At 39.9% G+C, this 14,786-nt stretch overlaps 1 protein-coding gene across 4 annotated transcripts in view; it reads left to right on the top strand.

Moving 5' to 3' along the window:
• KPNA6 (karyopherin subunit alpha 6) overlaps positions 1 to 14,786 on the top strand; it is a 52,470-nt gene that overhangs the window by 23,289 nt on the left and 14,395 nt on the right. For 2 of the 4 annotated variants that reach the window (XM_077898684.1, XM_077898685.1), the window contains exons 2-5: positions 10,725 to 10,858; positions 11,719 to 11,811; positions 12,223 to 12,322; positions 13,852 to 13,946. In XM_077898684.1, coding sequence (XP_077754810.1) covers positions 10,725 to 10,858; positions 11,719 to 11,811; positions 12,223 to 12,322; positions 13,852 to 13,946 — 422 coding nt within the window. Of the gene's footprint in view, positions 1 to 323; positions 470 to 1,674; positions 1,796 to 10,724; positions 10,859 to 11,718; positions 11,812 to 12,222; positions 12,323 to 13,851; positions 13,947 to 14,786 lie in introns of those variants that run through there. The other 2 variants (XM_077898682.1, XM_077898681.1) reach the window with 2 other exon arrangements.

Raw genomic sequence — 14,786 nt, 5'->3', positions numbered from 1 at the left:
TATTTTCTAGAAATGAGAGGTATAACTTCTAGGACCTCTTCATTTTGAGAGAGTTCCTTGACTAAGAAAACCCAAAGGCTAAGACAGATATTAGGAAAAAAAGAAAGAATAAGACAGATGCTAGAAAAGGTATATTTGTATCCTAGATTTCTTGATCCAGCCCTAGCAAGTAAGGGAGTGCATAATGAAAATAGCAAGTTTGCCAGTGGTTTCTCAATGAGAGTCCAACATTCCTTTGGTTGCTGATTCCAGATGTGCTTCTGTGGTCGTTCCTTCTTCCAATCTAACCTCCCCTGCCTGGCTTCTCCAGTGAAGTCATAAGCAAATATTTGCAATAGTTTCTTGTCACCATGGTGACTAAAGAAGCACAGCCAGGTTCTCCTTCCAGCTTTGCTGTCAGCTCTGCTTGAAGGAGGAGACCGCCCCCTGGGAGAGCCCAGGCTCAGAGTCATGAAAAACCATGTGTCAGGTAATGGGGGACAGCAATCCACAGTGCTGCCTTTAGAAATCTGTCCTGTGCCTCTTAGTCTCCAGGCACAGGGGTAATCAGGAACCCCAAAGGGAGGCCACTGCAGTCCCCTACAATTTTTTTTTATATAATAAATTCACTTGGGCTTCACCACATAGTTGTGTCTCCTACATTCTAAGACCTGCTGTGATTGGTTTGCCAAGCTACTTTTCAGAATGATAGAGGCACCCTCTCTGAAATTTCATTTCCTCAGTTTCTCTACCTCCAGAATTCAGCACTTTTTTCAGCTTCCATTTTCGGTTTTCTTTCACTCAGATTCTCTTAAGACTCTTCCCTGCCCCTCTCCCATTTATGTCCTTATTGTATTTCTACCCCCAACATGACTTCGTGGTTGAAGAACCAGCCCAAATCTTGAGATTTCTTTTTAAAAACTCCCCATTACACTCACCCCAACTACTTCAGAAAGGGGGTACTCTTAGAATTACTTGTTCTGTTTGCCTGTAAAACTTATTTTTCACCCCTTTAGCAATACTTTTAGTAACTGTTTCCAGTTAGCAACTTAGAGAGTGGGGGGCACCTGGGTGGCTCAGACAGTTAGTTGTCCGACTCTTGATCTCAGGGTCATGAATTCAAGCCCTACGTTGGGTTCTCATGTAAGCTGAGAGCTTACTTTAAAAAAAAGAGAAAAAATAATTTAGAGAATTAGGAAATACCTCTAGAGGAAGCCTTACTTACTTGTGGGTTAACATAATCAGCCTCACTTTTTTTTTTTTTTTTTCTTTTCAAGGGGGAGAGAGTGGGAGGGAGAGGGAGAAAATCTCAAGCAGGCTCCATACCCAATACAGAGTTCAATTACAACTCTGAGGTCATGACCTGAGCCGTAATCAGGAGTGGGCCATTTAATCCATTGAGCCACCCAGATGCCCCAATCAGTTTCACTTTTACCAGTTTTTTACATATTGAGATTGTTTTTCAAATGTCAGTATGGGGTAAGCTATGATAAAGTCATTCTGGCCACAGGAAGGGACAGGAATGAGGTGTAAAAGAAGTCTGTTAGGTTCACAGATCAGAGAACCACTGCATGCGTATCGGGTCACAGAAGAAAGCACCAGGCAGAAGGGGAAGGGCAAGCCAATTTAGGCCAGAGCCTTTACTAAAGTTTCTGAGGGAAACCATGAAGGCAGGGCAGAGTATAAACAGTTTAGGATTGGCTAGTTTGAATGAATCCATAGGGCTTTGGCCTACAGGAGTGGTCTCTACTTGCCTACTACTACCTGACCAAGGGATGAATTAAAATGGAGGTATATTGCTTTTTGGGGTGTACAGGTAAGATAGAGGAGATGTGACCTTGGACTAGTTAGTTTGCATTCTGTTGGACAAGTTGTTCCCTTTAGGAATTACCAGCCATGGGAGGGGCAGTCTCTCCCTGGGTCTGTAAAGCTTGAAATGGAAAAACATCAAGAACACAAAAATAAGAAAATACGGTTAACATAATTGGCCCTGAAATGAAGGAATGTAAAGAGACAAATACAGAATCTTAAAAAAAAAAAAAAAAGATTTAGAACAGGGATTCTTTGTCAGATTTAATTGGAGGAAGTGTGCTGCAATTTAAATTTTTGTGAGGGGCAGCCCCGGTGGCCCAGCGGTTTGGCGCCGCCTTCAGCCTGGGGTATGATCCTGGAGACCTGGGATTGAGTCCCACGTCAGGCTTCCGGCATAGAGCCTGCTTCTCCCTCTGCCTGTGTTGTGTCTCTGCCTCTGTGTGTGTGTGTGTGTGTGTCTGTCATGAATAAGTAAATAAAATCTTTAAAAATAATAATAATAAAATTTTTGTATGGTAAATATATCAGAATTCACCATTTTTAAATGCCTAGTTAAGTAGCATTTATTATATTACATTGTTGTGCAACCACCACCACTATCCATTTCCCAACTTTCATCACCCCAAACAGAAACTGTGTACCCATTAAGCAATAACTCTCTATTTTTTCCTCCCTGTAGCACCTGATAACCTTTAATCTACTTTCTGTCTCTGAGTTTGATTACTCTAGGTACCTCATAAATGTGGAGTCATACACTTGTCCTTTTGTGTCTAGCTTATTTCACTTATAATGCTATCTTCAGGGTTCATCTATGTGTCAGACCTTCATTCCTTTTTATGACTGAATAATAATCCATTGTATGTATATGCTCCATTTTGTTTATCCATTCAACTTATGACTATTGTGAATAATACCACATTGAATATTGGCATATAGTATCTGAGTCTTGTTTTCAGTTCTTTTTTAAATATACCAAAGTCATGAATTTACATTCCCACCAGCAATGCACTAGATACCCATTTCTCCACATTCCTGAGAACACTTGGTATTTTTTCTGTTTTTATTGTGGTCGTTCTAGTAGATATGAAATCATATCTCATTGTAGTTTTGATTTGCATTTCCCTTAAGGTTAATTATGTTGAGCATCTTTTTTTTTAATATTTTATTTATTTATTAGAGAGAATATAAGCGGGGGGGGGGGTAGAGGGAGAGAGAGAATCCAAGCAGACTCCTTGCTGAACTGTGGAGCCACAGACCCTGATCATGACCTAAGCCCAAATCAAGAGCTGGTTACTTAACTGACTGAGCCACCCAGGCGCCCCTGTTGAGCATCTTTTCATGTGCATATTGGCATTTACATATCTTCTTTAGTGAGCAGTGCACAAATCATTTGCCCATTTTTATTTTTTTTTATTTTTTTATTTATTTATTTATTTTTTTTTAATTTTTATTTATTTATGATAGTCACACAGAGAGAGAGAGAGGCAGAGACACAGGCAGAGGGAGAAGCAGGCTCCATGCACCGGGAGCCCGACGTGGGATTCGATCCCGGGTCTCCAGGATCACGCCCTGGGCCAAAGGCAGACGCCAAACCGCTGCGCCACCCAGGGATCCCCATTTGCCCATTTTTAAATTGGGTTGTCTGTCTTTTTGTTGGGTTGTGGAAATTTTTTTTTTAGATATTTTATTTGAGAGAGAGTGTGAGGGAGAGAGAGCATGAATGGGAGGAGGGGAAATTCTTTATATATTCTTGATATTAAATCCTTATCAAACATGATTTGGAAACAGTTTTTCTCATGCTACAAGTTTTCTTTTCACTTTCTGTTAATATCTTTTATTGCTTCTGCTTTTGATGTCATAGGTAAAAGAATCCATTGCCAAATGAAAAGTCATAAAAAACTTTCTCGGTGTATTATTCTAAGCATTTTATGGTCTTGGCTTGCATTTAGGTTGTTGATCCATTTTGAGTTAATTTTTGTACATGGTGTAAACTAGGGGTCCATCATCTGGAAATCTAGTTGTCCCCACACTATGTTTTGTTTTGTTTTTCTTTGTTTTTATTTTTGTTTTTTTTCCCCCACACTGTTTTGAAGAGACTATTCTTACTCCATTGAATGAACATGACACCTTTATTAAAATTTGGCTCACCATAGATGTGTGAATTTATTTCTACACTCTGAATTTTATTCCATTGATATGTAAACATCCTTATGCCAGTACTACGCTATTCTGATTACTATAGCTTTGTAGTAAGTTCTAAACTCAAGAAGTGGGGATCCCTGGGTGGCGCAGCGGTTTGGCGCCTGCCTTTGGCCCAGGGCGCGATCCTGGAGACCCGGGATCGAATCCCACATCGGGCTCCCGGTGCATGGAGCCTGCTTCTCCCTCGGCCTATATCTCTGCCTCTCTCTCTCTCTCTCTCTGTGACTATCATAAATAAATAAAAATTGAAAAAAAAATATTTTAAACTCAAGAAGTATGAGTCCTCCATCTATTAAGAGTATGAGGACGCCTGGATGGCTTAGCAGTTGAGTGTCTGCCTTTGGCTCAGGTCATGATCCCAGGTTCCAGGGATTGAGGCCCACATCAGGCACCCTATAGAGAGCCTGCTTCTCCCTCTGCCTGTGTCTCTGCCTCTCTCTGTGTTTCTCATGAATAAAATAAATAAAATATTTTTTAAAAGTAAGAGTATGTTGTTAGGTTCCACATATTTGTGAATTTCTTGTTTCATTGCATATGGTCAAAGATACTTGGATTTTGATCTTTTAGAATTCATTGAGACTCTGTGGCCTACATGGTCTGTCCTGGAGAGAGCATTCCATGTATACCTGAGAAAGGTATATTCTGTTGTTGGGTGGAGTGTTCTATAGGTCTTTTTAGGTCTAACTGATTCATAATGTTGTTGAAGTCCTCTTTTTCTTTATTAATCATCTATGTAGTGTTCTGTTTTTTGTTTGTTTGTTTGTTTGTTTGTTTTAAGATTTTTAAATTTATTTGAGAGAGCACAAGCCAAGGGAGGGGCAAAGGAAGATGGAGAGAATCTGAAGCCAACTCCGTGCTGGGCTTGATCTCAAGACCTGAGATCATGACCCTAACTAAAACCAAGAGTTGGCTGCTTAACCAACTGAACTGCCCAGGCACCCCGATACATATATTTTATAATTGCCATATCTTCTTGATGAATTGACCCTTCTAGAAGTATATAATGTCATTCTTTATCTCTCTGTTTTAAAAAGATTTTATTTATTTATTTACTTATTCATTCATTCATTCATTCATTCATTCATTCATTCATTCATGAGAGACACACACACACAGAGAGGCAGAGAAACAAGGCAGAGGGAGGAGCAGGCTCCATGCAGGGAGCCCAACGTGGGACTCGATCCCAGGTCCCCAGGATCACATACTGGGCTGAAGGCTGTGCTAAACCGCTGAGCCACCTGGGCTGCCCCCTTCTTTATCTCTTGTAACAATTTTTGACTGTAAGGGTTTTTTTTGTCTGTTATTAGTATAGCTAACCTAGTTCTCTTTTGGCTACCATATGGATGAAATATCTTTTTCCATCCATTTACTTTCAACTTGTCCATGTCTTTGTATATGCAGTAAGTCTTTGCAGACAACCTATAGTGACTAGAGAGCTTAATCTGTTTACATGTAATACATTACTGACAAGGAAGAACTTCTGGCATTTTACTCTGTTTTTCTTGTCTTACACCTTTTTCTCCTGCTCTTCCTCCATTACTGCCTTCTGTGTTTAGTTGATTTTTTTTTTTTTTTGGTAGTGAATTGTTTTGATTCTCTTCTCATTTCCTTTTGTGTATATTTTTAATTTCTATTTTGTATTTTTTTTTTTAGATATTGTGGTTACCATGGGGATTACATTTACCATTCTAAATTTATAGCAGTCTAGTTTGAATTGGTACCAGCTTAACTTCAAAAAGTATTTCTGTACAGGTCCAATTCCCTTTATGATGTTGCTGTCACAGATTACATCTTTACTTGTATGCCCGGTAACACAGATTTATAATTGTACATTTGTCCTATAAATCATGTAGGAAATAAGTGAGTTACAAACCAAAAATACAGGGATGCCTGGGTGGCTCTGCCTCTGTCTGTCTGTCTCTGTGGGTGTGTCTCTCTCATGAATAAATAAAATACTTAAAAAAAAATACAATAATACTGATTTTTATATTTACCCATGCAGTTACCTCTACTGGCTTCAAGTTACTGTGGAGTGTCTTTTTGTTTCATTTTCAGTTTGAGGGACTCCCTTTAGCATTTCTTGTCTAGCAGGTCTAGTGGTGACCTGCTTCTTCAGCTTTTGTTTATGTAGAAATGTCTTAATTTCTCCCTTGTTTTTGTTTTTAAGATTTTATTTATTCATCCATGAGAGAGACACAGAGAGAGAGAGAGAGAAAGAGAGGCAGAGACACAGGCAGAGGGAGAAGCAGGTTCCATGTAGGGAACCTGATATGGGACTCAATCCCGGGTCTCCAGGATCACACTCTGGGCTGAAGGCCGCGGCGCTAAACCACTGAGCCACCCAGGCTGCCCCCCACCCCCTGCCCTTTTCTTTAGTTTAAGGAATCTCTACATCCAGCATGAAGCTCAAACTCAAAACCCCAAAATTAATAGTTAGCATATTCCTCTCCCAACTGATCCAGGCAGGGACCTCTCCACTCCAGAACTTACTGGTTCTTTTTCTGTTTGATATTCTCATTTTGTTCATGCATTGTTTTCCTGATTTCCTTTAGGTGTCTCTTTTTAAAAACATTTTAAAAATTATTTTTAGCTCTTTAAATGTATTTAAGACCATTCCTTGAAAGTCTAACATGTCCATTATCTGGGTTTTTGCAGGGATACTTTCTGTCAATTTACTTTGTCCTTTTGAATGGGCCGTATTTCCCTGTTACTTTATATGCCTTGTGATTTTTTTTTTAATTAAAAACTGGAAATTTGAATATTAGAATATTGTAACTCTAGAAATCAGTTTGTTTTCTATTTGTCATGTGTTCTTGGTTTGTTTTTTTTTATAATTGCATTTTATGTCCATTATTGGCTTGTAAACTTTAAAGAAATGTTTTAAATGGGAAAAAGTTACTTTATATGTACTTATATGTTTACCATTTCTAGTATCCTTCCTTTTGTGAGGATCTGAGTTAACATCTGGTATCATTTTCCTTCTACTTAACTGTAGTTTTTGTTTTGAACAGTAGTATTTCTTTAGTACATGTCTGCTAGAGACAAAATCTCAGCTTTTGTTTGAAGAGGTTGATTTGTATTTCACTTTCATTTTTGAAAGTATTTTCATTGAGTATAGAATTCCGGTTTGACAGGTTTCCTTCAGTATACTAAAGATGGTATTTCATTATCTTCTGACTTGTATAGTTTCTGGCAAGAAGTCACATCATTCTTACTTTGGTCTTCTGTGTGTAATGAGTCAGTCTAGCTAATTTTCAGATTTTCTTTATCACTCTTTCAGGAATTTCACTATGATATGCCTCATTGTTATTTTCCTTGTTTTGTCTTTTAAAGACTGACTTATTTATTTATTTGAGAGAGTGCGTGAGTGAGCTTGTGTGCAAGTGACAGGGGAAGGCAGAGGAAGAGGGAGAGAGAATCTAAGCAGACTATGCTGAGTCTGAGCCCCATATAGGGCTCAGTCTCACGAGCCTGGAATCACCACCTGAGCTGAAACCAGGAGTCTGGGACACTTAGCTGACTGCATCACCATGAGCCTTTGATTTTCTTTGTTTTTATCATACTTAAGGTTTATCATGATTTTTGGAGGTTTTATGGGATCAACTTTGGAAATTTTTCAGTCTTTGTTTCTTAAGTTTTTTTCTGTCTCCTTTCCTCTTCCATCCTACTTTTTCTCCTGTGACTCCAGCTGCAGATATATTAGGGCATTTGATAACACTTGCACTGCGGCATCATTTTCAAGTCTATCTATTAATTGATTTTTCATCTGACTGCAGGTCACGTTTTCCTGCTTGTTGGCGTATCTGTACGTTTTTAATTGGATTTTTTTAAGTATGTAGAGCTTTATAGGCAGTTGTTACATTCTTGATTGATTAGTTTAAGTCTTGCTTTTAAACTCTGGTTAGTAGTCTTTTCTGGGGGTATTTTAATGTGAACATTAAAACATAGCCCTTTTAGGGTCTTCACTCCTTACTGAGTGATCAGTAAGGAATCTCCACTGATTCATCAGTTGCCTTCCAGCCTGTGTGAGGTCTGCTTTGCCTGACACATGTATATCTTTAGCAGCACAGATTTAAGGGAACCCCAGGCAGATTTCCTGAGCCTTTTTTCTGTGTATCTCACTCTTCTCTGGAATTCTGCCTCACAATTTCCAGCTGTCTCAATCTCCTTGAGCCCTCTCCCTGCTCAGCGAAGCATATAATGTGCTTTGAGACAGAAAGCCAAGGAGATAAGTAGGGCTCCCACTCTTGGGGATCACAGGTTTTCACCACCTCATGTCCAATATCTGAAACCGTTTGTAGCAGAATGGTTAATCCAATCTCTGTTATTCCATCATGATCAGAATGGAAGCTATGTTAATGTGTAACAAAGTAAGACAAAACACATTGTTAAGGAATAATTAGGCTGTTCACAATTCGGGGGGAAAAAAACACTTGAATAAACCAGGAAGACAGGACTGTTTCTAAATGTATGTACCTCTAATACAATTGTCTTAAAATACATACAGCAAAATAAAACTACAGGTGAAATGGATACATTCAGTGTTGAAAAGTCAAGAAAACGAGAAAAAAATTTGTAAATTAATGGAAGAATTGAACAACATGGATAACAACCTGATTTAATAGATACATGGTATAGAGAAGGCCATGAACAATTATTAAAGAATACAGATTCTTTTCAAGCACACATGAGGCACTAAACATAAATTGGATATATACAAAGACAAAAAAGCAAATATGTATTTATATACCCACCCCAACTCACTATGGTTCAACTTATAAGTTTTCAACTTTATCATGGTATGAAAGCAATATACAGAGTTCTGTCCATTCAATAAGTTATTTACTCTTATACATTCAGAAAACAAGAAGGAATTTTTTTTAAGGTTTATTTGAGAGAGAGTGAGAGTGGGGAGAGGGACAAAGGAAGAGCAGACTCCCTTGGCAAGCTGAGCCAACCCAGAGAACTAGGGGGTTCATTCCCAAGACCTATGGATCATGACCTGTGCAGAACCAAGCTGACACTTAACCAGTTGAGCCACTTAGGCTCCTGAAGAACATTTCTTTTGATAACACCAAAGAAGAAAAATAGGAGAAAGTCCTATACTTTTTTATGTCACTTAATTCTAAATAATAATAAAACATAACCAGTGTATTAAAAACTCTAATCATCCTGACCAAGTGGAGCTTATTACTGGATTTCATGTGTAATTTTATATTAGAAAATCTATAGTTAAATTATGCTTCTTAAAAAAGAAAAACTAGGGACCGCGTGGGTGGCTCAGTGGTTGAGTGTCTGCCTTCAGCCCAGGGAGTGATCCTAGGGTGCCCGGATCAAGTCCCGCATGGAACCTGCTTCTCTCTCTGCCTGTGTCTCTGCCTCTCTCTCTCTCTCTCTGTGTCTCATGAATAAATAAATCTTAAAAAAAAAAAGAAAAAGAAAAACTGCATATCTCAATAGATGCAGAAAAGGATTGGATATAATATTCAATAGTTATGATTTAAAACTTACAGAAAGGGAACCCTGGGTGGCGCAGCAGTTTAGCGCCTGCCTTTGGCCCAGGGCGCGATCCTGGAGACCCGGGATCGAATCCCACATCGGGCTCCCGGTGCATGGAGCCTGCTTCTCCCTCTGCCTGTGTCTCTGCCTCTCTCTATGTGTCTCTCATGAATAAATAAATCTTTTTTAAAAAATGTCCTTAATTGGGGGGCCTGGGTGGCTCCATCAGTTAAGTGTCTGCCTTCGGCTCAGATCATGATCCCAGGGTCCTGGCATTGAGCCCTGCATCGGGCTCCAAGAATGTTCTTGATGAAACAACAAATTCAGGGCACCTGCGTAGCTCAGTGGTTGAGCATCTGCCTTTGGCTCAGGTCATGATCCCAGGGTTCTGGGATCAAGTCCTGCATCAGGCTCCCCACAGGGAGCTTGCTTCGCCCTCTGCCTATGTCTTTGCCTCTCTGCATCTCTCATGAACAAACAAATAAAACTAAAAAAAAAAAAAAAAAAGAAATCCAACCTTTGAAAATGTGTCTGTAGGAAAATCACCTTGTCGGTAATTAAGTTACTAAGTAAAGTATACACTTTTTAGGGCAGCCCTGGTGGCGCAGTGGTTTAGCACCGCCTGCAGCCCGGGGTGTGATCCTGGAGACCTGGGATCCAGTCCCATATCGGGCTTCCTGCATGGAGCCTGCTTCTTCCTCTGCCTGTGTCTGCCTCTCTCTCTCTCTCTCTCTGAATAAATAAATAAATCTTAAAAAAAAAAAAAAAACACACTTTTTAAATTGACACCCTTTTTTTTTGACACTTTTTTTTTTTTTTTTTTTAATGAAAAAGAAGACAAACCAAAAAAATAGACTCAACTCCAGAGAATAAACTGGTTACCAGAGGGGAGGCAGGTGGTAGGACAGATGAAATAGGTGATAGGGATTTAGAGCACACTTACCTTGATTAGCACTGAGTAATGTATACAGTTGTTGAACCTCTGTATTTTATGCCTGAAACTAATACAGCTAATACTAACACAAAGTTTACTGTATGTAAACTGTACTGGATTCTTTTTTAATTGACACTATTTTTACTTGAAAGAAAAATTGACAAACTGATTTTCAGACCTTGATACTGGGCAGATGTTTTACTCAAAATGCTTGAAATTTAGGATAGCAGTTTCGTTTTGGTTGGAGTTGCAGTGGGGCATCCTCTAAAGAGCTTTTGTATTTTTTATCTTTTTCTAGAGACCATGGCGAGCCCAGGGAAAGACAATTATCGAATGAAGAGCTATAAGAACAATGCCCTGAACCCTGAGGAAATGAGACGAAGAAGAGAGGAAGAGGGCATTCAGCTCCGGAAGCAGAAACGGGAGCAACAAGTAGGTTAACCTGAGTATGCTCAAACATACTGTTAGGGAAACAATGCTCAGTTGGTTAAGCCATCTGACTCTTGATTTTGGCTCAGGTCATGATCTCAGTGTCATGAGATAATCTCCCCTTTGGACTCCGTGTGGGCATGAAGCCTGCTTAAGTTTCTCTCCCTCTGTGCCTCCCTACCATGCTGTCTTTCAAAAAAAAAAAATTAAAAATTTAGAAAAAAAAGAACTTAGACATCATTTATGTCTTCAGTATATAACTTTCTAGGTCTAGCCCTTTGTTGTCTTATCTTTTCCTCACCCCTGTAGTCAGTATTAGGCCTGGCTGGTTCATCAGCTATGCTGACTGTCTTCAGTCCACTCTTTGTAAGTCTCCCTAGGACTAAGATTTTATTAATGCCTCATCATCTGTGCTCTGCCACAAACCACCAGACTGATGCCTTGCCCAGGTCTAGATGCAGCCACCTAACCTGCTTTTGCCCATCTTCTTGCTTTACTACTTTTTCAAAGCCTTTTTTACCCATCAACTTTTATACAAAAGGCACAGAAATCTTTAAATGTTCTCTTAGGGCCATCTAGCTGGCTTAGTAGAGCATGTGACTCTTAATCTCAGGGTCATGAATTGAAGGCCCCACATTGGGCACAGAGCTTACTTAAAAAAAAAGTTCTCTTAAAAAACGTGAACAATTAGATATAATAAAGCCTTTGAATATCTTTCCCTGTCAATACAGTAAACTTGGCATTTTCTCAGCTATGCTAGCATTTCCTTGACAGTTATTGCAATAATTTAACATTGGATCATTCTTTGTTTTCTTTATTACAGTAAGTAGTTTCACCACTATGTCTTTTTTTTTTTTTTCCAGCTTTTTAAACGGAGAAATGTGGAGCTGATTAATGAAGAGGCTGCTATGTTTGACAGTCTCCTCATGGACTCCTATGTGAGCTCTACCACTGGGGTAAGGCCTTTGCATGTGCTTTAGGCAGCCCTGGGAAGCACCAGTGTCTATAGAACAGAAATTGGGCAGTTCACATCCTCTAGTGGTTTTGCTAACAACCATGCTAATAAGCTCTTTCTTTCATGGGTCCTTTTGTAGCTGGTTAGCATAAGGAATCAATAGGGTTTCATCTGTGATGGAGACACCTGAGGAAACACTTAAGGGAAGCCATCATTTGCCTCAGATTAGGAATCATCCAAATGTCCCAATTTAAAGCAGCCATGGATTAAACAAAACCTTCTCCTGACCTTACTCTGTTATGCCATCCTCTTGTCCTCAAGTCTTTAGAACACAGGATGCCAAGCAGATGTGTGTACTCATATCTAGCTCTGGCATTGGTTTGCAAAGTCTTAAATCTGTCTTACGTTTTAGGAGAGTGTGATCACACGAGAGATGGTGGAGATGCTCTTTTCTGATGATTCTGACCTGCAGTTAGCAACCACACAGAAATTCCGGAAACTGCTCTCCAAAGGTACAAAGCCTGGTCCTCCCCAGGGAAGACCTACATGATTTAACCTTGTTTCTTCTCACTGACCTGATCTATTACTCGCCTTCACTAGTTCTGCTCCAGCTATACTGCTTTGGTGTTCCTTGATCAAACCAGGTACATTCTTACCTTTGCATTGGCTGTTCCCTCTGTCTGATATCCTCTGGTTGCTGATATATGTGTGACAACATCTCCCTTATATGATCATATTCTGGGTTCTTCATAAGCCTTCCCTGATGCCCTATCTAAAATTGCAGGTCCCCTTCACTCTTGGCATTTTTAACCTTACCCTGTCCTACCTCTTCTTCTTTATTTCCAGTTACACTTATTAACATAATAGAATGGCTCTCCTCATTAGGACATAAGCTTTCTGAGGGCAGAGACTTTTGTTTTTGTTCATTGTTGTATCTTTACCTAGGACTGTGTGTGGCACATAGTTTATACTCAGTAAAAATTTGATGTATGATAGAAATGCTTCTTGTCTCAGGATATGAGGCAGTCCTCCCAAGAAACGAGTGTTCTTTTTAGAAGGGAAATATTTAAATAAATGAAAGAAAAAGAAAAATAGAAGGGAAATATTTAGATAAGGGTTCCTCATTTATTGGACTTTCTTCTCTTCCTTAATTCCTTACTTCAGGAATTAAGTTTCAGGAAGCCAAAGGTGAGTATACTTAATTTAGGATTGATTTTCTCTTTAGCATCCCAACTATATCACGCATTTCAAAGGTGACTAATATGAAAGCTACCTCACCAAAAAGAAGGTTGGGAATGTTGTTAAGAATGGTCAGGACAGGGATCCCTGGGTGGCGCAGCGGTTTGGCGCCTGCCTTTGGCCCAGGGCGTGATCCTGGAGACCCAGGATCGAATCCCACATCGGGCTCCCTGCATGGAGCCTGCTTCTCCCTCTGCCTGTGTCTCTGCCTCTCTCTCTCTGTGACTATCATGAATGAATAAATAAATAAATAAATAAATAAATAAATAAATAAATAAATAAAAGAGAATGGTCAGGACAAAAAAAAAGAATGGTCAGGACAGGGGATCCCTGCCTTTGGCCCAGGGCGTGATCCTAGAGTCCTGGGATCAAGTCCCACATCCGGCTCCCTGCATGGAGCCTGCTTCTCCCTCTGCCTGTTTCTCTGCCTCTCTCTCTCTCTCCCTCTCTCTCTCTCTCTCTCTCTCTGTGTGTGTGTGTCTCATGAATAAATAAAGTCTTTAAAAAAAAAAAAAAAAAAAAAAGGATGGTCAGGACAGGACAGCCTGGGTGGCTCAGCAGTTTAGCTCCACCTTCAGCCCAGGGTGTGATCCTGGAGACCCAGGATCGAGTCCCATGTCAGGCTCCTTACAGGGAGCCTGCTTCTCCCTCTGCCTGTGTCTCTGCCCGTGCCCCCTGCCCCTGTCTTCCACGAATAAATAAATAAAATCTTTAAGAAAAAAAAAAGGAATGGTCAGGACTACTTAGGAATGCACCAGCCAAAACTTCTCCTGACTTTTCCTTTCCTTTCTCCCTCTTCCAGAGCCTAGTCCTCCAATAGATGAAGTTATCAACACTCCAGGAGTTGTGGATCGATTTGTCGAGTTTCTGAAGAGGAATGAGAATTGTACATTACAGGTGAGGCCTGGTGTAGAGGGATACCAGATGAAAGCCCTTTTCCCAAGAAATTGTGGGGTGTTTCTATAGACACATGTCTCAGGAAATAGACAAGTGATATGAGGAAGTATTTAAGAGATGCCTCAGAGGTCTTGGCCTCAAATAAGAGAACCAAAAAATCTCTTCCTACAACAATCTCAAAGGAAAGATACGAGAGGGGCACCTGAGTAGCTCTGTCAGCTAAGCATCTGATTCTTGGTGTCAGCTCAGGTTGTGATCTCGGGCTCCTGAGAGCGAGCTCCTGGTCATGCTCCAAACTCAGCATAGAGTCTGCTTAAGATTCTTTCTCTCTCCTCCTCTGCTCCCACAATGCTTGTTCACATGCTCGCACTCTGTCTCTCTCTCTCTCTCAAAATAATAAATAAGTCTTCTTTTAAAAAAGGAAAATACCAGAATATGACAGCTAATTATGCAGTTATAAATTAAAGGTTCTAGGAGTACCTGGCTGGCTCAGTCAGCACAGCATATAACTCTTGATCTTGGGATCATAAGTTTGAGCCCCACAGTGGGCATAGAGTTTACTTAAAAATACGTAATATAAATCAAAGGTTCTAGTCCGCTTCTAAATTACCTGTGTGACCTGAGGCAAATCATTTAGCCTCTCTGGGTCTTTCTTTTCAGAAATAGGTAATAAGTCCATTAGAACATTACCAGAATCTCAGCTGAAAGAGACTTTGAAAGATGCATGTCACTCTGATCCTGGTTTCAGAAATGAAGAACTTGAAGCTCAGAAATAAAGCAACTTGCCATAAGGCTCGGGTGCTGCAGTAGTGCAGAACTAGACTTAGGTCCATTGAAGCC

Source organism: Canis aureus, chromosome 5, assembly GCF_053574225.1.
Source record: "Canis aureus isolate CA01 chromosome 5, VMU_Caureus_v.1.0, whole genome shotgun sequence".
Lineage (NCBI taxonomy): Eukaryota > Metazoa > Chordata > Mammalia > Carnivora > Canidae > Canis > Canis aureus.
Note: the sequence above shows the minus strand (reverse complement) of the source record. Positions and strands in the feature narration are given on the sequence as shown.